Genomic DNA, 25,002 nt, shown 5'->3' on the forward strand with positions numbered 1-25,002 from the left:
TAATGTCAGTCAACTATGTGTTCGATTCAAGAAACATGCAGAGATGCTCCTAAATAAGGACAAGGGATTGGTCATGCATAGCACTATTCCTCGATGCGACTCATGTTGTGAGCATAGATATTGATTTTTGGGTATGTAAGATTGACCATTCTACCTCCCTTTAGGTGCAGACATTTTATGTTCTGCTGGGACTTGGTTTTTTGGTGGGACTTGTGTGTAGCTGCTCGTTGCCTCTAGAAGAGTCTCCACACCTCTAGAATCTTGACTCAATAATGGCTGGTACAACTCTTGCTCCAGTTGCACCTCGTTTGGTAAACTTTATACACGGCGCCGCTCGCTGCACCTACACACAAGCACCCTATATGTTTTCTGTTGGGACTTGGTTTTCTGGTGATTGCCCCTCAAGCGAAGCATAATGAAATGTGCTAGGTGGGAAGTAACTTTATGGCGATGTAGAGAGCTTTGCCCTCCTCCGCTCTAACTTTGACCCTCGTCTTTGTGAACCATCAAGATGATAGGGTGTAACTCCTCCCTAAATAACATTGCTGTTCCTCTTGATCCTCTGCTATTGTGCTCATTATGGGCTACATGTCTACATGTGCTCCCCCATCTATATCTAGTCACCCTCGAGAGTGTGCTCTTTAGGCTTTGATGCATCTTTGAGTAGAAAATGATTTCCCTCTCTGAAGGAATCCTTGAATGCTCCGACAATAATGAGGCATTGCAATTCCATACCACAGGTTGGTCTCATAGTTATTGTGCCGTCATGCAATGCATCTGTCACTTTGCCTCCTCTATAGAAGGCAAGTTTTACTCTCTCTCTAGCAGCCACAATCTCAGGCATGTATTCTTTCATGTGCTGTTCGAGACACTGTGAGATCATCTCCTAAGAAAATCCCTATTTGCTTTAGTGTAGGCCTCTTTTTGAGTAAGTCCTAATGGTATTCAGCTCTTCTCTTATGGATCGCTAAATTTGTCCTTCTTCAAGCTGCATGTCCTCCAACCCTTCCTTTAGTTTGTCGATTTTTCATCTCATGCCTTCACTTACTTTTGAGAGAGACACTTCGCCTCTAGAGCTGTGATCTTCTCCAATAGGGCTCTATTGATGATGTCAAGGACACTATCCATCTGTTTCTTGTGTGCCATAATGGCTTGCTTGGTGGCCGCCTCCACCTCATCTCTCATCATCTTAGCATCCTTTGCCATCTTCTTGCTTGATTTCATGGGAGTGTTCGATTGAAGTGACCTCGCTCTCTCACACGTGAGCACGAGGGGGTGTGCGTGCGCGAACAGATGCAAGTATGTGCGGGAATGAAAGCTGGAACTGCGAAAAGCTGCCCTTTGCTCAATAAGCAGATCCCTTGGTTAAGGAAGCCCCTTGCTTAAGCTAAGGTAGCAAGCCCTCTGCTTGCTATTGCATGGATACATGCCATTTTCCAATTTCAATGGCTTTTCTTACTTTACTAACTCTGCAGGTTGATTCTTTGGTTGAAGCAGATTGAGCTCATTTGCAATCTATACTAAAGCTCCCTACAAAGAGCGTCTCTGTTGCACGAGGTCGATTTTCTCTTTCGTACCAAAGTATCCTACTTTTCCTTAAACTTAAATGACGACTAGAGTGACGGAAGGAACAAACTTGGTTAGCTTTTCCTGTGTTTATGATATTGTCTTGTTTATCTGAGCCATGTTCTCCCTTTTCACCAGCATCAGGAAGACCCTTCTCTGATGTATACTCTTAAGCTTTTTTTACTTGTTAATGGCTGAAAGGATTTCTTGAATAAATGGGTGACTCTACCTTAGTTGTTATCGCTTCATCATTGTATGGTACTGCGTGTCTTAACATATCTAGATAATGTGACAAGATGCCATACAGCATGCGAAAATTATATTGCATTGTTACAATCGTCTTAATAAGATCAAATACATACGTGCGATAAGGTGACGAACTCAAAAGCTCGGGTTCATCACATGCACACTAGGCAACCATGAGCTAAGAAACATACAGAAAAGCATGCTTAACTAAGTCAATTCCTTTATTAGATACGGTTAAAAACGAATGGCAGTTTCCTGATTTTCCGATGTCTTTGCTAGTGTGCAACTTCTCTTTCACATTTTCCACCTTCGAAGTCTCTAACTTCTTCAGCTTCAAGATCTTTGCAAGTCAAGCTTGTTGAGTTGATTTGAAAGGAAAAATACCATTACATGAGCTTGTCATCTCCAGCGTCATGCCCACAGCAGCTGCTGGGTGTTATTCTGCTCTGGCTCTGTCAAATAGGATAGAGTTCACCTTCAGCACCGTGGGTGTCACAGAGCCATCCCACATGCAAGTCACCATACTGTACACGACTTAGACCGAACTTTTCATGAATTGTCTCATTGGTGCAGCAGTTGTACCTCAATAGAACATCCTGAAGCCATTTCTGGCCTTTTTGGAAACATAACCTGCATCAAATTTTAGACAGCATGTCATTGTTCGATCCACAATGCATCCGCATCAGAGTCAAAGAACAGTTTTCTGTGTTATTGATCAGTACAAGATAGAGACCTGACCTCGACCTGTGATCAGGAGAAGATAAAGCTTGAAATTGTGTGCTTGTTGATGAGGCTGGTGCATTTGCCACTGCAGCTAGTACTCGAGTGAAGTCTGGTATGGCATCACCAAGACCAGCAGCTACATGCGCACCAACTTTCATGACCACTCCAGCTATCTTTAAGAAAAGTCTGATGTAGGGTAAGCCCTGCTTGAGCAATCCATCTTCGAGTGTCACAAAACTTAGCCCACGTTGCTCCTCTACAAGGTGTGGTTGGCTTCGATGTTCGCACAAGAGCTCAAGGCGCACATTTTCGAGGCTGGGTAGCATGGCACCCACTATTTTCCGTATCCTTCCTCCATTATCCTTTGTAACCACAAACATTCTTGGTAAACGAGCCATCTCCCTCTCGTTGAAAAAGGTCAATAGCTCATGCATTCTCTGTGATAACTTTGGTAGCAATGACTGACACTGTCTTTGCATGTCCTCTCCTATTCTTTTGATATCCTTCTGCATCTCTCGAATGTCTTTGTGCATCTCTTGGATTCCCCTGCACGCTTCTTTGACTCCATTATATATGTATGCCCTCTCTTTTCCGGATGGGGTAGAGTGGAACACTTTCTGATCTGGGCCTTTGGAGCCACAATCTTCCTTCTCAATGTTGATGCCCAAAACATCTTCTACTTCTGCGATAAACGTGCGTCTGTAGGCCTCAACAACCTTGATGGTCTCTTCTCTTCCAAGTAAATCTACCACACGGTCCGAATCATGCGTCATCTGCCAGTCATGAAAAACACTCAAGCAATCCAGTCGAGGCCCTTTTCTCTCTATATGATAGTTCAAGGTATCTCTTAACTTCTGCAGTGAAACAGCAGAATTCTTCCTCTTGTCCATGGAAACAGTCTCTTTCACACAACGAGGTCTGATGACTTCTCGCACAAGTTCAACCCCTTGAATACCTTTTGGCTCTGCACACACTTTCTCTATGTTGTTGATAAGCTCTCCATGCACCCAGCCAATGGTGTCATCAAGATCAAGGCGAGAGCGTATTAATATGTCTATGAAATGATCTTGACCTTCATGCTTAAAGAACTCTATCAGGACCTTGATTCCAGCATGCGAAAACGCAATCATGTTTTCTTGCAAGATAGTTTCTATTCCACAGAAGATGCTATTGAAGGTGACCTGTCAGTTTGCATTCGCTTGATTATAAATCTGCAAGAGCAGCCATGCATTAATTTGCATTAATTACAGTAATGTACAAGACATAACCACCCCAGTCTTCACAAGGACGAAAATTGAAAATTCCCGGTTAGTTTTGAGGGCCGCCTTGAAGGAAACCGGCTAAATTTTGAGGATTTCAGTGTGAAACCCAATAAAAACCGACTACGTTTCTCTAAAAACTTGTAGCTTTCCAAAGCTCTCTTGGTTCCTAAAAAAGTTTTTGGTAAACACTAACCACCCTTGATGGGTGAAATTTGAATCCTTGCAAGAAGGCTAGAAACAATCATAAAACACCTCAAACTGTTGATGTGAAATGTCTCCCACATGGAAACAATCTGAGTATGAAAGTATGAGTAGGCCCTAGGGTAAAGTTGGAAAAACTACACTCTTCTTTCCTCGAAGAGAAAAACTTCAACTACTGGTATCAAAGCAATATTCTTGCCATTAGGCTAATTTAACATTTCATCATTTTTTGTTTGTTTGTTTGTTTGCTCGTGTGTGTGTGTGTGTGTGTGTGTGAGAGAGAGAGAGAGAGAGAGAGAGAGAGAGAGAGAGAGATTCATACTTCTTAACCCTTTCACCACTATGGCAAGCATAATTGATTAACCCAATAAATTACTTGTTAAGTCAATACGGCCTCTAGCTATTTGGCTTTCCTTGCCGCCTCTATACCAAACCGTTCACACTCAAAGACCAACCGTTGTTCGCCACTTGCCGCTCTTGAGGGTGCATCTCCTCTTGCTGCATCATCATGTCATTGATCATCCTCATCATAGCATTCATGGGATTGGGTTGTATGTGAGGTCGAGAAGAAAAAGAGGCAACAAGGGGATTATTGGTAGTAGAGGTAATAATCACCTTGATGTTTGAAGGTATTTGGGTGACTATCATGCAAGGACTTTTCCTCAATCTGAAAGAGCGATGAACAGTCTTCACTCAAAGACACTATCTACCCCCTAACAGCCACACCTCAACTACAATACACACTTTACAATGTTTTCTTTTCCTTTGGTTATCTTGCACACATCGGTAGGCTTGTTGTTATGAGGGATCCACTAAAGCGCACACTCAAACACAAGAGACAATTTTTTGGACTAGATGACTAGTGCGAAATCAAACCTTTGATACCTAAGTGAAGTGCAACGAAATCAACAATGCTTCATAGCCTCCGATGTAGACCTTGTCTACGATCTTGGGTGTCCTGAGCGGCCAAGCTGGATGGCTCGATCAAGAAGGATGCCCCAATGAGGGTGTGACTGGGTAACTTGTGGTGGGAAATCCTGAGTAGTCCCTTTGTAAAAAGTATTGATTTGTCTATGTATGTCACATGCACATGACTCTATGTGCCACGTGGACATCCTTCATTGACTTCTAGAGCCAATTTTCCAATTTTGGAACCCCCTAGCATAAATGGTTTGTACAAGCGTTTTGAGAGATGTTATTACGCTTAAGATGACATCTGGCATGATGAGCATGTAGGCCTAGGTTAGAGGAACGTGTCGATCCGATCGGTTCATCAAATGGTTCACCGAGTAGTGAGCTGTTGACCGTGTTCGCTCATTTGCACATTTTTCTTGACCTGACCTAACTTTCTCGACTTGGCCAAAAGTGATATAAAAGGAGCAGCTAGGCCAATGTTTTCATTCATTGAGAGCTAGCGCCAACAAGAGCCTAGCGTTTTCTGCAGTCCAACCCTAGCGTTTAGTTTTAAGCTAGAATTTTATAGTGAAAACGCTTGTACAAACCATTTATGCAAGAGGGTTCCAAAACTGGAAAACCTAATCTAATGGACTCATCCGAACATGCAGGTCTTGCGAACAAGCTTACAAAATTTCCTATACTAATCCTCTCAGGATTTTAGACACTCCTATCTAGAGAGAGGTGCAAATTTGGCTTTGGAAGTCGATGAAGCATGTCGTGCCGTGGCACGCATATAACGTGAAAATGTCTTGAAAACTCACTTTCTATGTATTTTGGATCAATGGGAACAATTGCTATCATGTACATATTGTGCTATGTGTGGGAACGATTATTGCCGTGTATATACCTTAAGGGAGAGTTATGACCTTGGATGGAGTACGACGAGTGCTTTTATAATGTAAATGTGTGTGGGAACGATTACTGCCGTGTATATACCTTAAGGGAGAGTTATGACCTTGGATGGAGCACGATGAGTGCTTTTATAATGTAAATGATCCCTAATATGCTGTGGGGATGTTGATGGACCTAATGCAACGTGGTCAAACACTCGTCTCACCTAGAAAGTGCAATGCGGGCGAGCTGGTTCAAAAATAATATGTTTCGTGTGTAGTCGCAAAGGTACATCTAAAGTGCTTGCAAGTGAAAAAATGAGGTTCAACATGTAATTTGAGCCAAAAGGGATTTTCCCACAATTTTAGGAATTTTGTTTAGCTCGATTAGGAAATTTAAGAGGCAGAAAGGGCATTTTTGGGTGAAAAATGGCCAAAAATGCCATAACATGGTAAACAATAACCCAAAATTGGCAAAAGATGGGTCAAAATGCCACATCAATAATAGTGGAGGCTATTGCTAGTGTGTGAAAATCTTTTGAAAGAAAGAAATTGCAACTTTAGCCTCTTTATGAGGGGATACACATGTTGCTTCTATGGTGTGGTAGTGCAGTTGCACACTGTTCGTACCATGTATTCAAGCATGTGGGTGATTTAATTAGGGTTTTCTCTCCTAAAAAAGGTGAGTTAAAGTGTGTATGGAAGTATTTAATCTTCCATAGCTATGCGTTGATGGTGAATCGAAGGAATACTCTATGGTTTTTTGCTTGGCAAATTGGCATTCTACTTGTGCTATTGGGTCCAAAGGTACCTAGTTTGGTGAAAGAGGATTGAGTTTTGTGTTGCTCTTGTGTTTATTTGAGAGTAGAGCTTCCATGGCGTGAGTTTGAGTGTTTTCCTTTGTTTTTTCCCTCGAATAAGTGTGTAGAGAATCGATTTTTGTGTTGATCTTGTGTTATTCTAAGAGTAGAGCTTCCGTGGCTAGAATTTGAGTGTTTTCCTTTGTTTTTCTTCCTCGAATAAGTGTGTTTCTCATCCGCCGAGCTGCAAACTCTCATAGCCAGAGACCCAGTGCCTTCTCACTTGCCTCACAAACTTCCTAACAATGTGGAACACAAAGCCATGTGCATGTGACACGCATGAAGACCTTGGCTCCAATGTATATAGGCTTTGCATGCTTCCCTTTCTCCTTTTGAACTTTTATTGGCTCAATCCTTAGCCCTTCAATCAATGCTAGTGTCGTCTAACTCGAGCCATGGTAGACCAATAACAATTGGACTGCTTGGACATTGTTGAAACATGATTCTTTAATATTTCTTATATGGGGTGAGTTTCGTACCTAACATCCCTTGAAGCGAGGGGACGACTTTCAATTACTTGTATGGTTACTGGACTAGACTTCTCCACAAGTGGTATGCCTTGTTTTTTTGCAATTCTTTGTCCATGAAGCACGTGGTTGCTCCTGAATCTAGTAATGCTTCACAATACATTTGCCTATCCATCATACGGATCATGACTGGTAGCATAAAACTTGAAGTGGGATCTGTGCGCGAGGGGTCCATCTCAAAATATGTAAGTGTAGCACATGAGTTTACCCGGAGGGTTTTCCTATATACCAAAGAGTTACAGAATTACATGTACAAGAGGGGTTTAAAAATAGAAAATTGGAAAAAGGTACAGGTTTATGAAGGAAGAGGGGTCTTTTAATTCATGATGAAGTGTGTGTGTAGAGGGGTTTTAAAAGTACTTCTTGAACGCACGTGCTATAGGCGTTTTTGAAAGGTGGATCCCCCAAGGATCCACGGGTAGAAAGAGACCTTTTATCCAACCGCTCGGTCTCTAGTGAGTCTGGACATCTATCTTTCCTCAAAATGCTGAGGCTGTTGCACCATGCCCCTCATCCTTCTCTTCTTTGGGGACAAGGTTAAGCAACATGTCCACGCTCTCCACAATACATATAGGCCGTTGATGCATCGGGCCTTTCCTTCTCTTGAGCTAAGAGAGATTTAAACCGTGTTGAATCGAATTGCATGGGTTCAATTCTTGATTCATGGACCTCTTGAATTGCAGGACCATCATGTGTCACTGTTGTTTCAGATTGCAATGATGTCCCATGACGCTTCTCGCCTTCTCTCAACTAGTCGATTATCACATTCTATTGCTTGAGAGATGAATTCCCTTAATGTATGAACCTTTGGCATAGTCAATATTTAATCCCCATCAAAATTGGCTAATGAAATATTTTCATGCCAAGTTAAATCACAGGTGAGTTGTCGGAATTCAGATGCATAGACTGATGCAGGCCTTGACCCTTGGCATAGATTTCTAAGCTTGGTTTTTGCAACCCTTGCTCTATCAGTATCCTCAAAAGTCACAGAAAACTCTCGTATAAAAGCTTCAAAGTCATGGAGGAGGGGAGATTCCTTTTCAAGTAAAGGAGCAAACCAAGAGAGAGTTGTACCTGAGAGGAGTGTGCCAATAAGATCCACTTGAGAAGCACCATTTAGATAACGCTCTTGTTGCAATCTTGTCAATGAGTGCGTCTTGAGCTAGAAGAAAGCGAGAGGAGGCACTCACAATAAACAAGAGCTTGAAACTTGAGTACGACTCTTAATATTGATTACAAGACGTTAATACTTGATTACCAAACTTGGATTACAAGACTTGACTTACAAGGCAACACATGATTACAAGAGGAATTACCTCGTAGGAGTCTCACAACTAGTGTTGGCAAGACCGAGGGGCTTGTAGCTCAAGACCTCTATTTATACTAAAGCTTAAGGAGGTTAAGAGCCTTCTAGGTTCTTCCTTCTAAGGAGGTCAAGAACCTTCTAGAATATGTTGACGTAAGTAATGATGCAAGCAATGACATAAGCAAGGATGTAAGCCATCTTCTAGAACCTTCCATAACTTTCTTCAATCTTCTAGAATCCTCTACACCTTTCTAGAATCTTTCGGAACCTTCTAGAATATTCTAGTGTTTTCTTGTAGGAAACTCAAGAAGACTGACTCTCAAGCATCCGTAACAACTGCTACACCTTTCAAAAGTTTCAATTGCTTCATTTGAATAAGAACATCTTATATTTTGTTCTTTTTGATGTTGAAGAGTTCCCTATCTGACATAGACTACGGCAGGCTCATGAGGAAAATTGATAAAGTTCTAGTAATAATTTGGTAATATCTCAACCAAAGACCACGAAAGAAATATGCATAAATCAAAGAGCATCACAAAATTCCAACATATCATAGGTATAAACAATGGAGGGTAACAATGTATGGCATAGACTGAATCAAAATTGAGTCAAAGTCCTCTCAAGCTGGCACAGATGACAAGAGAAGATCCTATACATAACCTGTGGCAAGGCTACGAAAGGGGATCTCCAGCAAACCTAATCAACTGTTTGAGGATACTAATGCTCCAAGTGCATTGGTCATAAGAAAAGAACCTATACATAACCTATGGCGGGATACGAAAGGGAATCTCCAAGTTCCAACAAACCTAATTCACCGTTTAAAGATACCAATGCTCCAAGTGCAATGCTTCAAAAAACCTCACTTCACAAATGCTACAAAATATATATACCAAAGTCAAGCATACACTCTCTCGGAACACCAATATGGTTTGTAATCATCTCACACCTAATGGCTTGTTTCTTTTGCAGTGAAACACAAGAAAAGAGCAAACATTGATCTTGATTATTAGAAATTAAATCTAAGGTAGACAAATCCTTCTCTTGACACTAGGATCCCCTGTGCTACCAAAAAGGAAATCATCTTTTCATGATCATTTTAATAGGGGTGTATAGCACAACCTCTCTCCACACCCTTGTCAGATGATCGTGTGTGCAATGTGTTTGACTCAAGATCACTCATGATTGTGTGCAATTTTTTTGAGCGTTGTTAACAAGTAAAGCACATACACCCCATTACACAGAACCTATGGCGAGGCTATGAAACGGGATCTCTAGAAAACCTAATTGTTGTGCAAAGGTACCAATGATCCCATTGCATGGCTTCAGAAAACCGCACCAAGAATTTCAAAAAGGCAACAAAATAAATTTACCAAATTCATACATACACTGCCTAGAAATGCCAATATGGTTGTCATAATCTCACATCTATTGGCTTGTTTCTTTTGCAGCGAAACACAATCAAACAACAAACATTGATCTTTATGATTAGAAATGTAAGTCTAAGATATCCCAAACCTGGTTTCTAACACCAAGAGTCGCCTGAGCTAAGAAGGTCGTCTTTCCAGGATTATTTTAATAGGGGAGAACAATCGTGTGCGCGGTGTATTTGACTCTCTCTCTCTCTCTCTCTCTCTCTCTCTCTCTCTCTCTCTCTCTCTCTCTCTCTCTCTCTCTCTCTCTCTCTCTCTCTCGGAACACCAATATGGTTTGTAATCATCTCACACCTAATGGCTTGTTTCTTTTGCAGTGAAACACAAGAAAAGAGCAAACATTGATCTTGATTATTAGAAATTAAATCTAAGGTAGACAAATCCTTCTCTTGACACTAGGATCCCCTGTGCTACCAAAAAGGAAATCATCTTTCCATGATCATTTTAATAGGGGTGTATAGCACAACCTCTCTCCACACCCTTGTCAGATGATCGTGTGTGCAATGTGTTTGACTCAAGATCACTCATGATTGTGTGCAATTTTTTTGAGCGTTGTTAACAAGTAAAGCACATACACCCCATTACACAGAACCTATGGCGAGGCTATGAAACGGGATCTCTAGAAAACCTAATTGTTGTGCAAAGGTACCAATGATCCCATTGCATGGCTTCAGAAAACCGCACCAAGAATTTCAAAAAGGCAGCAAAATAAATATACCAAAGTCATACATACACTGCCTAGAAATGCCAATATGGTTGTCATAATCTCACATCTATTGGCTTGTTTCTTTTGCAGCGAAACACAATCAAACAACAAACATTGATCTTTATGATTAGAAATGTAAGTCTAAGATATCCCAAACCTGGTTTCTAACACCAAGAGTCGCCTGAGCTAAGAAGGTCGTCTTTCCAGGATTATTTTAATAGGGGAGAACAATCGTGTGCGCGGTGTATTTGACTCTCTCTCTCTCTCATATTGGCCTTTTGAAGACCTTAATATAACATTTAATTCATTTTCGTTTCTCTCTCTAATGTTTTTGTATTGTGTTACATAAATTTCACATCTTATTCAACAATGGCTAAGCCTCATGTTTGATAGTCCCATAGTGCTTTCTATGTACTCTAATCACAAGTATATGTTACAATGTTCTGTGTTTTTTATTGTTTCATTACCTCTGTTTAAATGTCTTCATCTGATCATAGCGCTTGCCATGCACGTCTAGTTTTCATGTTAGGATAAAGAGTGCTATAATAGCATGTGCGCATGCGCATGCGCACGCGTGCGCGTACACACACACACACACACACACACACACACACACACACACACACACACACACACACACACACACACACACACACACACAAAGTTTAAACATACCTGAAGTAAAGGAAAGATTCCAGGTGTAAAGAAAGTGCAAATTGAGTTTTTGCATTTCAAACGTCTGCCCATAAAAGTTAAGGTACTCCCCTCATCATCCTTCATATATAGACTAGGAGGAGTATGTACTCTAGACACTGCACAAAGACTAGCTGGAATGAAAACATCTGAATCCTCAAGATGATCATCTCGTTGACAAGCTAACCGCAACCCAATGAGCAGCTTCACTAGAGCCTTCCCTTCAATCTTGGGCACATATGTTTCCTTCGCAAGTCCATACCTACAAATAGTCCACATAAACAACTTCACTAGAGCCTTCCCTTCAATCTTGGGCACATATGTTTCCTTCGCAAGTCCATACCTACAAATAGTCCACATAAACAACTTCACTAGAGCCTTCCCTTCAATCTTGGGCACATATGTTTCCTTCGCACGTCCATACCTACAAATAGTCCACATAAACAATACATTTGAGCTGTATAAGTAGTCATATTTGAGCAATCACACATTGAAGTTATGGAGAACTTACTTGTTAGACTTCGAACGGTTGTCGTTTGTTTGGGTGTTTATTTTTGACTCAAGCAAGCTTTCTAGGAACTCCAAGGTGTAGAAGCCTTGATGTTGGTATCTCTTGTCATCAAAATGTAAAAGTTCACCCATGATCTGACGGCAAAACCATTGGGTATCAATAACAACTAATTCTAAAGACTTGAAATAGATAATGTCTCCTGAATCATTCAGAGAAAGAGCAACTGCTTCTTCCATCTCTTTTGTATCTATACCCAAATGTTTCTTGCATAAAAAGGAAAATTCCTTTTTTGTTATCAGAGGTGCTATTGGTTGTGTGAGAACTAATCTAGCAAGCACTCTCCTCGCTTGCTCACATGCTTGAAACACAAGAGGCATTGAATTTAACACTGATGCTGCACATGCAAAGATAGTAAGAGCCAATGCTTGTACTTTACAATGATCCCTTGCATCCATTTCAAACACCCACTCCGTATCAAATTGAATATACTTTTTAAAATCCTTCTCGCATCGGTTGAAGGCGTTCTTGAACCAACTTTTGATGTTAACTTGAAGAAGATCCACTCTAGTTACAGCTACGAGTACTTTTGGCATAAACTTCAAAGATTTCAAAGTCTTCGATGCTATGAACCGAAGCCAATATCTAAACTCATGTTCAAACATTTCCAAAGTTTTTATCATGATTTTCCCATTTCCATCTTTGATTTCCATGCCAGTCTCTTCAATCATTTGGATTGGATTCCATACGAACAAGAACAATGAGGGAGTTGATTCATTACTTACATTGGGAAACATATGGTCATGAAAAGCATAGTACTCTGCTTGACCCGCCATGTCCCACAAAGACACCTTAACTTTGTCATTTTCCAAGGTGGATACTGCGATGCCACGTGTACGTCCATGTGTAGTCTCCACGTGCACATCTCTTGCACATGATAGACAACGTGTGATTGAAGAAAATGCTGACTTAGTGCTATTCCATTTGACAAGGGACCCTGATGCTTTTCCACTTGATAGTGCGTTGTTCCACTTGACAAGGGACGTTGATAGGGTTGTCTTTCCTGACAAAGGGCAACAAACAAAGTGTTCAAAATGAAAAATGGCCGGCTAAAATTTGGGCAAGAAGGTTCTCAAGTCGGTTCAAATTATGGAAGTTTTAGTTATAATATGAGATTTTTAGTGTGATTATTTCTCTCAAATTTAGAGTTAGCCTGTGCATATGCATGTGAAAAGGTTCCAATGCCCGGGGGGGGGTGCATTAGGACTAAGTGGCACGGGCATGGGAGGGTGGGATCTACGGTGGGGGCATTGTGAGTTGTAGATCTGGAATGTGGGTACCCTATATTACTTTTGTAATCTAGTGTACCCGCATTTCGAAAGTAATCTAGAGGACCTCATTTTACGGGTGTGGGGTTTGAACCCGTGACCTCACCCATGAGAGGCACATGCCCCGTGGGGACCCTAATTTACTTAAAACATGTATACAAAGCGACGGGCGCCGAAAGTAATCTAAGGGTGCCGAAAGTAAACCCTAGATTACTTTCGATGCTGCCACTGGGATCTACGGCCCACAATGCCCCCGCCGTAGATCCCACCCTCCCATGCCCGCGCCACTTAGTCCTTTGCAGGGGGGGTGGGGGGTGTTTTAATTTCCTATTTTCTGATTTTTTTTAAGGAAAAAGAGGGGGACAGAATCCAGATTACCAGAGAAAGGAAGGCCACAGAGAAAGAGTCGGACCGTGGTTGACTTCACTCGAGCGCTTCCGCGTGACTTGATTACCTTCAGCTGCTTCAAATTTTCCTGGTTCCTCTCAAGCTGGGCCATGATTGCAGCCTGCCTCTGGCCGGTTTCCAGAGGAGTGTGTTTAAGATCAAGCCTGCTAATGCGTCCATTGGTTCGTAAACTGTCAAGGATGGAGCTTGCACTTGGCCATTCTGGTCCCTCACAGCCCTCGAGGGACAGGTGAGTGAGATGAAGGTTCTTCTCTAGAGATGCAAAGAGTATCTCAATCACCTTTCCTGGCAGGTAGAGGAGTTGCAGCTTTAAGGCTGAAAGAGAAGTGTTGGTCTCAAGCATGGTGGCCAGCTGCCTTTCTCCATCCTTGAGGCTAGTAGATGACCTGCTCCAATCACCGCCCCGAATGTGGAGGCTTGTAAGCGCAATTGCATTCTGTGAAAGACCCGCAAGGATCCGATGCACATGGTCAAGAGTGTGATTGTCTTGAAGTAGAACTTGCAACTCTTTGATGGCGCATGGGGGCCGGCGTGCTAGGGCTGTGTACAGAGAGTCCGAATGGATGGACCCCGAGAATAGAGAGACGGATTGAAGCGATGTATTTTTCAGGAGGGCACCCTTTATCAGTCTATCCTGGGCTCCTATTTTGTTGTTTTCTTGTTCCTGAGCATTTTCCATTGTGATTTCTTCTTGCTCAAGCTGGGAATCTTCTAAACTAAAATCCAAATCAAGGTTGGTAAGGGAGCAAAGGGGGGAAGCAATGCCGTCGCAGAGGGCATCAAGCTCTTCCAGTGAGTCGAAATCGATGTTGAGCAGCGACAGGGTGGTGCAAGAAGTACCTAGGGAGGTGGGGAGGCCGCGCAGAAAGCGCAGAAAGCTGCCGAGCTCTCTGAGCTCCTCATGTTTGCGCAAATCCATGACAGAAATGGAGAGAGTGGTGGATTCATCACCAGCGCGGAGGAAGTCAAGATTGGGGAGCAAATCAACTCGCTGCACAGGAGAGCCTTGGCGGAAGGCCGTGGAGAAGAGGAAGTCGGTGAAGGTGCGGCATTGTGATGCAGCAAAGGCATGTGCAATGTTGATGGAGCCAAGCTGCACACACGACTCCATGATTTCATCACAGGAAGCCCTCGGGCTGGCAGCCGAAGAGCTGAAGGCAAACTATATGCAGGTCTTTGTGGGGTTGACAAGAAAAGAGGCAGGCCGTTGTTTTATAAGGTAGGCCAGCTTGATTCCTGTGCATTTCTTCACACGATGATGGGCTCCCCCTAGGGTGCATGTAGGGGCCTTCCAAAAATTTGATAAGTGCTCCATAGTTTATCAAGGGCTCTGAGGTGCTCCTCAATCAACCCCCACAAAACAAAAACAAAAGAGAAACGCATTTTCAACCTTCAAATAGTTGGAGGGCCGTCGGATGGAGAGGGCCCTCTGATGACACGATCTAATAAAAAACATAGCTCCAACTGCTTTGTTGCTCTTCTGCATGAGGACAAAGGTTTACATCCTCTTTTGCCCCTTTGAACATTCAAACTTTGGGTTTTGTTGTTGACAACTTGGGGTGGCCTACTCGGAGGGAGATAAAGACACCGTTATCAAAAATAATAATTGATAGCTATGCCTCCTGTTCGCATGGAGTGTCCTGCACAAGAAGTTTTTGACAAATTCTCACAATAATTCCTACATTGTGACTTACCTCAACATCATGAGCTTCTGTGAGGGAGGCACCGCATACCTAGCTAGGTACCATTGGGGGCAGGGGACCGCCCCCCCCGCCCCCGGTCCCCAATCGTACCTAGCTAGGTATGCGGTGGTCCCATGTCCCCAATCGTACCTAGCTATGTATGTGGTGCCTCTCGAGCAGAAGCTCATGATGTTATGCATTGTATGAAAAACACTGAGAAAAAGAATCTGTTTTCCTACAGGAGAAATTTCTAAATCTTCTTGTGTTGCAGCGTTTTGCTGACGATGACCTTTGAAAATCTGTGCCAATATAATGGGGAAGTTGTTGTGGTAGGTTTGTTTGCTTTCTCTAAATGAAGCTTTGCCCAAGCCAACTCTGCCAAAAATAGCGGAATTGGATTCTTGAGGGAGTCATTCATTAGAAGCAGCCAAAAAGGAACACAAGGGATTTTACACAAGTCGCCAAAATTCAAAAGTTGTGTTAACAATGGATAGCATGCGTGTGAAAGTGCTCTTAGTGCTAAACATTTTAGTTAGACTTGTATATTGATGTGGTGGTGACGTGGCCGGCCAATACTAAGAGTCAGCATTTGAAATGTGAGAAAGAATTTAAGATGGCTTGCCTAAGGAAAGTTGAAGGCTTAAAAAAACTACTATTTCTAAGGGTGTGTGAATGAGTGTGGGGGAGAGAGAGAGAGAGAGAGAGAGAGGGGGGGAGGGAGGGTGGGTGGTTTTAAGAAATGATAGCAAAACCAAGGAGACTAGTCTTAGTTTTTCTAATCTCTTGAAAACAATCGTTATCTTCTCTCCAAAGCTTTTTTTAAAAAAAGCAATCAAACATTAAGGCCTTTGTCAATAGCAGAGCTGAACCTTAGGGTCTTTGAAGCCCATTATTGCACCTTGCTCTTTTGCAGATGTTCTCCCCTTTGGATCCCTATTTTCCCTCCTTTGGATCCCTAATGTAGTCGATCTGCCAGCTTAACCAATATTCTAGCTTTTTCTCCCTTGGCACTCCCCCATATTAAATGATCAGTTTAACATGAGAAAATCATTTAGGAGAATTAGATATTAGTTATTATGACAAAGTAATTCATTGAATATGTTTATACATGACAATATGATAGATATAAAATTTAATCATTTTGACTATATTATTGTATTTAAGATGTCCCAAAACCTTAAAAGTAAATATCCATACATCTCATTATGAGTTTAGAGACAGATTTTTGACTTTAAAATGAAGTAAAAAGCTTCAAAAAGCTTTGGACTGATCTACATTTTTATATTTGATATAATTTGAGTTCGAAACGGCCAAAAACCTTAGAAACAAACGTCCATATATCTTTTTATCACAATTGGAGACAAGATTTTGAACCAAAAGAGGTTTCGAAAGGGTCCGTGCCGATTCACAATTTTGGCCATATGGTTGCGTCTGAAATGGCCATTGCATATAGTTGTTTCTAGGACTTTTGGGCACTTTGAATGCAATTGTGTAGTAAACTAGACTCTGGTGTTGCTACTAGAGAATCAATTAATCTGCAAATATGCCTCCACGACAATACAGTGCACGGGTGAATAACGATTGTTCAGTCACCTTCGCGAGTATCTTAATCTTAGATATACCTTGCGCAATCAATATGTTTTTGAAATCAATAAAAAGGTTGTTTGTTCCAGAAAAGAGAAGAGATTTTTATGTGAAAACATTGGTTTTCCGCGATGTATTAATGTAAAAGCTTGTATTTGAAGCGATTTTGCTTCCATTAATACATATGGTGTTTTGAATCTTTTTTTCATTTTTAATTTGTTCAAGATTTTGATTGAAATGTGCATGTTTTTTAATTTGGAGCGTGAATACTTTCAATGTTGGTGTCTTCCAATGACTTACCACGTGATTTTGTTTATAATTATAGTTTTAAGTTAATTTGACGTTAATTTTAAGTTCGTTTAAAAAGTGACATTGAGTATAAAAGTGACTTTCTACGTTTTAAACTTCATTTCTCACATTCACAAAACACTAGCTTTCATCTCTCTTCCCATCTTCTTCGTGAATAGACCCATGACAACATCTTCTGATGCCCTATCTTTTGTAATTGTGTGAGAAGTACTTGCAGATCATGCACATGAACTAGTCACTGTGTTTGAGGGGACGATCGATATGCATGCCACTGCTAACCTTCATGTAGAAGGATTCCAAAGCTTTCTTGACTACATGATGGAGCACATAGAAGAATATGAAATAGTCTTCGAGGGATCCGGCATGGCGTGGTTACCAATGGATTTTCTCAAACACCTTTATGTACCCAATAAAAACTTTCACTATTGCTTGTTGAGGTTTATTAAAGGGCTTACTAAGCAAGACTTCAGGACAAAGGATGAGGATGACCTCATAGACTTAGGCATGGGGTGCATAGGCACCCAATTCATCTCTTGGGACATGGTTCTGGTCTTACTTGTGCTTGAGGGCATGGAGAGGGGAAAATCGAAGGAAAAGGCCAACAACAAACTTCCTGTGACCATTGTGGAGGAATCAAATGAACTTATTAAAGAGGTTGATGAGCAGGCTGAAGCATCTATGGCACTCATCCTTTTGCAAGATCCCAGCTCCACTAGGGAGGAAGATCGGATGATAGAGGGAGACAAGGTGTTGGAGGAAGTTTCTGACCTCCAAATTCTCACTTTGCATGCAATCGTGGTGGATGATCGTCACTTTTTGTTCCTTGATGACATTGCAAAGACATTAGGGCTCAGAGAAGATGAGTCGCTCTCAGTGATTGCTATCTATGTAGACATAAAAGATCCTAGTGGAAAGCAAGAGAAGGTCAACCTTCAAATTGACTTTGAAGATCAAGGTCTCCCAACAAGTCTCTCTTTCCTCCCTAGTGAAAATGAACAGAATTTGGTACAAACCGTGGAAAATACACTTATAGGAATTGAATCATGTACCTCATTTTATGAAAGCATCCTGAAAAGAACTTTTCATCCACACAAACCGCTGATCACTAGGGTGGAGAAGACCGCTCTAGCATTGACCTTACAAGGAAAACTCTTGAAGAGATGGATGAAGAAACTGAGGTAAGCACTTTTTAACCTTGTCGATAGTCTATTGTATCTTATAGCAAGTATTGAAGTTGTTTAAAATGTTTTGCAAGCCACATACCATGTTGATAAGTTTGCAATGCGTACTGGAGGTTCGCACAACGTTCCTCTCGGTAGAGATAGCTCTATGTGGCACTACCTTGGCCATATAGGGCCATCCATTCTTTGAGTTTCTCACATAGAGTTCTCCAAGGATGGTTCTCTGGAGCTGCTGAAGTGCAAAACTTTAAGTGCCATCCTTGCTAAAGATTCCCTTACCCTTAATGCTCACAAGTGTATCTTGGTGGACCGGGAGGCGGCATTGTATGCCTTTATAGGAAAGCACCCTGGGTCAATCCTCTCCCATCGTGCCTTAAGCCTAGGTCAAGGGGCGACAAAATCAGAGGATATTGTAAAAACCCTTGGTGTCAAGTCTGCCATTCACCCTATACTCACAGATGTAACTTACAAGAAAACCAACCAGCCATGATGTAATATCCAAAGCAATATACAATAATTTTGTCTTTTGTATTTTTTTTGTACTTCCTGTACTTTCTTTTTTCTATTGCACATATTAGCCAAATTTTGTTTTGCAACACGTTCACACCTTCTCGACTATCCAAGCACCCTCAAACATGGGACGCCTACCGGTGAACATTCCAGTCAAAACTGGCCCATACGCACCATGACGCGCATGCCTTTTTTTTGCCCGTGCGACATCGTCGGGCATCTTCGTGCAATTTGGAGGTCCCACGACCTCCGTGTGCACCCAAAATGGCTCTGTTTTGCAAAATGTTCACTGGTAGATGTCCCACGTCCGACGGGTGCTTGGATGGTCGAGCAGTGAAATCTAACAACTTGATTAACTCAAATACTCAACAACAAAAAGTACACAGTTAACTATTGTAGTTACACTGAATGGTAGAGAATCAACTCATTCATATTATATGGAAAGCTTACAAATCTCATAAACAGAGGTTACATGGGGAAACTAATTCTTCTGGAGGCACCCTTCATTCCTCAGATTGATCGCTAGAGCTCCACATGTATTTTTTAGTGTAACTCGCTTAGCATGCACCATACAAGAAACGTCATCTTGGAACAACTGTACCAAAATGTCCTCGAAGGAATCCTATGAGGCCAATAGAGTTGCATGCTGGATACGTGTAACAAAAACTGAATATTCATCCATTATTTCTCTCACCACCCGAGAGAAGGCTGCTTTTGGTATTATTGGCTCGGTGCTCTTTTGATATTTTTGGATCTCACGTAAAGAAACCCTTCCTCGCTTCCATTACCGTTTCTTCTGCGTTGTTGGTGGTGGTGGAGGAGCCGCTTGTGTGGCCCATTGAGGAGGAGGATCATCTTTGTACTTTTTCCTCCTCTCCTCTTGGGCTTGTTGCTCTTTGGGTGTGAGCTTGTCCTTTTTCTTTTTCGCACATTGTTTTTCTCTCTGAAGAATTTTTGAAGGTCTGGAGCTCCCAGCCTTTGCTTGTTGGATGATCTGAGCTCTATTCTCTTCCGCTCTCCTTTCTGTCTCTGCTCGTGCTTGTAAGTTAGCCAAGTGAGCTCTCTCAGCTTCTGCTCTCTACTACTCTTCTTGCTCTCTCTGCCTTCTTTATTCTTCATGCAATCTCTGTGCTTCTCTATCAACTGCTTGTTTCTTTTCTATCTCTCTCATTCTCTTCCTCCTCTTGGAATCTCCTACTTCTGAAACAAGATCACCTGGTATTACTTTGATCACCCTTTGTTTGACCCGTGGGGGGAGTTTTCATGACATAGTTGCGGTTGCTTGAGCTTCAGGTGCAACCATTTCTTGAGCTCTAGGTGTTGCCATTGCTTGAGCTCCAGGTCCTGTTTCTTGTGTGGGTATATTTAGAGCTGCGATTGGTCCGAGATCCGACAGAGGTGTGCGATTCGCATTATGTAGTGGATGGAGATCACTAAACATATATTGCATGGTGTTCTGATCCTCTGGTGTTGAAGGTTGGGGGAGTGGTTGGGTGTTTGGAGTTGGTTGATGTGTTGGCTTATCCACTTATGGTTGAGGATGTGTATTTGAAGTGGTGGATTTTGTATGAGATTCTGGTTGCGAATTTTTAGTGTTGTCAGTGGCGGTGGTGTGATCGTCCATGTTGTGCAAGATATAAGCGTTTGGGTGGGCTTGAGAGGATCTTCTAAAATGTGCAAAGAAGAAATGAACTTTAAGTTGTGAGTTTTGACTTACATAGTACTTAAAGTTTAAAAAAACTCAATAAAATCACTCAAAATTAGAAAGGACTCCAAAATAGACCAAACTTGACCCATGGGACTAATAATTGTGGCTTTAACAAATCACTTTGCATGACAATGCATGTTTACAATATAAATGGTTAGTGAAAATAAGTAAACAAATTTCCACCCAACACCTGCCATCACGTCGCCTTGTCTTCAACTAGCACCAGGATCGATCTTTTGCACTCAAAACATGATATGATTGTGATCACCTCAAGCTAACCACTTTCCCTATTCTACATTTCAAACTTCTTTGTTCTCTAGTCTTCTTTCTCTCTCTCTCTCTCTCTCTCTCTCTCTCTCTCTCTCTCTCTCTCTCTCCCTGCTAAAACTATGTAGAACCAATTGAACATCTCGTGAAGGGCATTGCTCTTTTTTCTTCCACCTCCATGTCGTGTATTTTTAAAATGCACTGCTTTGCTTGAGAGTGTGAGCGCTCCATTCCTTGACTGCTCCAGATGCCTAATGAACCATAAGTGTCGAGAAAAAATGCACTATGTGCAAAAAGAATGTGCTGAAAAAAACCAAACTTTAGTTTCACATAGAAATATATTTCAATTGAAAAAATCAAATGTTCAACACACCATGTAATGTGTTATGTGTCTCTCCCCCGTAGCATCCACCATTTGTTGTAAAACTATTGAATACAAACTTTAAGGTGAATATCTCATCATCGATTAGCTTTGCCTTTTTGAGAAGACAAAAGATATCATAAGTAGACTTCCACACACGAGCACACTTAATTTCTAGGGCTACTTCATTACCTTTGTAGTAGGTGGTAATGTCAAACGCCTTTTTTCACAATTGAAACTAATGGGACTTTGGGAGTCAGAATAGTTTGAAAGCAACTGCTTAGCTTTACTACCACCCATACATACTTTATTAGGGCGATCTTGTATACTTCCAGAAGCCTTCTTGTACTTTGATAGCTCAATTGCACCCCCATGTAGACCAACGCTTGATAGAATAGATTCGAGTTCTCGTATGCACTCTTCTTTTCTTTCTGCAGGCTCTATATTCCAAGCGTAATTAATATCGAGCATAAACAACTTGTCAAGAATTTGTTGACGGGCATGAAGGGTGTACACATGCACATTTATCAGTGGTATTGGAAGAATAGGATCCCGAGTTGAATCATCCATGTTTTGATTAGGGGGTACTTGTCGGTCACAACTGAGGATACCTTGAAACCATTGTTGTAGTCCTTTACCCACTTCTTGTGTAGTGGGTACACCTTTCGCAGAGTTGCCTGTAACTTTGCTACCCTTACCCTTATCACCTTTCGACTTGCTGGCCGCGTATATGAGGGACTCTTGGAAAAAATTCAACAAAGTCTTCTCTATTTGGAGATCAAAATCTCAAATGAAACTGGACAAAAAATAATGCATAAACCAAAAAGTATAATCGTTAAGCATAGACTAATATGATCTGCTCAAATAAATTGTCAGGTGATGGCCAACTCGGTGTCAAAGCACCTACGCCCATCTATACATAGCCTATGGCGAGGCCATAAAAAGGAATTTTCAGCAACCTAATCATCCTCATACTGGGTAACCTGGCCCTCGGTGCTCGGTTTTAAAAAACCTCACGCAATGACCCTCATAAAAGGCTATGGAAACTCAAAAAATAGCCACAATCTCAGAAACAGCTGGGTAACTGTGAAGAGCCAAAGAATGGCTCCATAGTGTCGTATCAAAGATAGCATCTATAACTTAATGTCCAGATGAAGAAAGTCTTTGCTAGTGTAGCAGGACTACCCATAAACAAGTGCCAAAAGGAGATGCAAGAAAATCTATATAGATGTCTCTCCCTATGGGGAGTGCTGCTCTCAAGATGCGATGTCACAAAAGCACTCTCAATGTTGCCAAAAATGCGTAAACAATGTAGAAGTCAAAGGATCCCACTAGAGATCTAATCGCTGACAAAAAACCAACTCCCACTGGACTTGGAATCTGTCTCAAAAGACCTTGCAAAACTGGGTCCGAACTAGCATTAACATGGGAGTAATCTCAACCACCAATGGTTGCAAACGAGATCAGCAAGTGGTATGGCGATCAAGCCAAAAGCATGTAGAAAAGAACTAGGAAAAATTGGGCGAAGTCCCGCTTGAATAAATATCAAAATAATAAAAGAAACCGTCAGCCAAAAAAAATGCGTACGTCATGCCAAAGAGGGAGCTACTCTTGACCGCTATGAAGTGTCAAAGATTGCCAAAAAATTACTGAACTAAGCTAGGCCCGGGACCACAATGCCATACATAGTGCACATGAACCAAGTCCGCCGAAAAATGCCCGCAATCTTGTAGCTTGCTTTGTTGGTTCTCAAAATGGTTTAAGATCAGCCGTTAACAGACAATGGGATTTTCAGCCTGTATCCAACCAATGATGAATCACATGTAAATGCGCACTCGCCCTTCTTCTGCCGGTGTTGAAGAGGATGCACAACCAGAATATTGAGGAGGATTCACAACCAGAACTTCACTTGATGAGAAAAATATATGTCTAATGTGAAAGGCATAAACAAATTGGCTTCATTGGCTCTCGGCCGTAGGCTCTTGCAACAGATTCGAGGCCCAACTTTGAGGACCTGACTTGTCTGAGGTCACCCTCAACAAAGCCTAAGAGATTAAACTCCACATCTGAAAAGCACCCAAATTGCGCCAGCAAGCTCCATAGAGAGAGTTTGTGTCCACTCAACCTGTTGCATGTTTTTCCTTTTGATGCTCTTCAAATTTTATGTTACCAATTACTATTTTGTTATGTGGACCTTCACTCTTAGTTCAACATCGCTTACAGTCTCCACTTCTCTCTTGCCTACGAGATTTTCACCTTCGTCTCCCATCATGTCCCTATGTATCGTTTGGCTATGATCATCAAGCTCAACAACTGGCTCTTCTGGCTCTAATGTGCACTCCTGCTAATGATTGGCGCTTGCTACAGAGAAAGCCTCCACAAAGGATGCCTTACCTTCGCTTTCTTGCTTCTTGCTACATTACATAGTCGACTCTATTGCTACCCTTTGCTTCCAATCATTTCTTACGCAGCAAGGCTTGAGCCTTAGCTCGTCCTTGGCTTTAAGTGCCACGAGGTCCCAACCATGGGATCAATGGCTCTTGTGCAAAATCAAGGGCGCTCCCACAGATCTCGACCATCGATGCGTAAAAACTAAACTCATGATCCCGAGTTTAGTTTTTGTGGTGGGGTCCACAAAAACTAAACTCGAGATCCCGAGTTTAGTTTTTATATCAAAATCTATTGTTTTGAGTTTATGTTTATGAAAAACACATCTATTTCAAGAAAGTGCACGCAGGCGTGATGGTTAAGACCCCGAACTCTCAAGCTAGTGGTGAGGGTTCAAATCTGGGGAAGCGCATACATCCCGAGATTAGGCCCCCCGTGCCGGTAAAAACTAAACTCGGGATCCTGAGATTAGTTTTGAAAAATCTATACTCGAGATCCCAAGTTTAGAATTAGCAGATCGATGGTCCAGATTGATCTTTCACTTGGGACCATTGATCCCATGGTTGGGAACCTGTGGAACTTAAAGGGGAGGTTAGCTCGTGTGGAAGCCCTCGTGCATGCAAAGACGATGCCGACACCTGATGCTAGCACCCGCTCGCTCTGATACCAGTTTGAAGAATGCAAGTGTGAGAGCATGAGTGTGAGTGTGCAGGAGAAGAGGGAGAGCCGACACAGTCTTTGGTGGAGCATGGAGTGAGTAACTTACTCACCACTCCTTATTCTTTTTGTATGAGAAAGAATAAGATAAGGCTTACTAGATTGGCAGGCGGCCGCCCAATTGGCTTGAAACCCAACACAACAGGGTCAGGGTCGAGAAGCTAAGGGTTGTTTTCAATCGATGCAGAGAGAGGGCATCTGGTGCTGATATGGAAAAGAGAATTCACGATATATTATTAGTTAATGGTTGTTGAATGAATATGATATGCTTGGCATTGCCTTGGTCTACATGTATGCCAAATGTGAGGCACTTCATAAAGCACAAAAAGTTCTTGAGGAACTAATTCTCTAGGATGTCATCTCTTATTGTATTCAAAGTATGAATATAATTCTAGTGGCTTTAAAAAAGAGAGAGAGAGGGGGGCAATAGCGCGGGTTCGGATGCTAATACTATGGAGAGAGAAGGATTTACTCCCATTGAAATGAAATACAACCAATATATAAAGAGCAACGGACTCATTCCCATTGAAATATTATATATATATATATATATATATATATATATATATATATATATATATATATATATATATATATATATATATATATATATATAGAGAGAGAGAGAGAGAGAGAGAGAGAGAGAGAGAGAGAGAGAGAGAGAGAGAGAGAGAAACAAAAACCTCGCTCCAAAAATTGATTTCGAAGCGAAGCAAGCTTTTTTTAATTTCTGCTCAGCTGAGC

At 41.7% G+C, this 25,002-nt stretch overlaps 1 protein-coding gene across 3 annotated transcripts; it reads right to left on the reverse strand.

Moving 5' to 3' along the window:
- Window positions 1–1,852: 1,852 nt before the first annotated feature.
- Window positions 1,853–14,816, reverse strand: LOC147448008 (uncharacterized). Of its 3 annotated transcripts, none has more exons than XM_086523905.1 (6): window positions 13,522–14,816; window positions 12,601–12,878; window positions 11,819–11,952; window positions 11,290–11,731; window positions 2,546–3,716; window positions 1,853–2,442 (listed from the first exon to the last, which is right to left on the reverse strand). In XM_086523905.1, exons 1-6 carry the CDS (start codon window positions 14,660–14,662, stop codon window positions 2,396–2,398), a joined length of 3,213 nt encoding a protein of 1,070 aa, XP_086380031.1. In that variant the 5' UTR covers window positions 14,663–14,816; the 3' UTR covers window positions 1,853–2,395. The 3 variants fall into 3 exon arrangements, with proteins under 3 accessions (XP_086380031.1, XP_086380030.1, XP_086380029.1); XM_086523904.1 differs by having other exon boundaries at window positions 2,557–3,716; window positions 13,522–14,815; XM_086523903.1 differs by having other exon boundaries at window positions 2,551–3,716; window positions 13,522–14,811.
- Window positions 14,817–25,002: the final 10,186 nt, after the last annotated feature.

Source organism: Adiantum capillus-veneris, chromosome 11 (assembly GCF_014529385.1).
Source record: "Adiantum capillus-veneris isolate H3 chromosome 11, ASM1452938v2, whole genome shotgun sequence".
NCBI classification, from domain to species: domain Eukaryota; kingdom Viridiplantae; phylum Streptophyta; class Polypodiopsida; order Polypodiales; family Pteridaceae; genus Adiantum; species Adiantum capillus-veneris.

Bases quoted from the DNA above. Each gene is read 5' to 3' on its own strand.
- LOC147448008 (XM_086523903.1), bottom strand. From the start codon at position 14,662: ATGGAGTCGTGTGTGCAGCTTGGCTCCATCAACATTGCACATGCCTTT. The intron at 11,953-12,600 runs GTAAGTAATGAA...TTTTGCCGTCAG, and splicing joins ATGACCATATGTTTCCCAAT to ATCATGGGTGAACTTTTACA. The intron at 11,732-11,818 runs GTAAGTTCTCCA...GACTATTTGTAG, and splicing joins AACCGTTCGAAGTCTAACAA to GTATGGACGTGCGAAGGAAA.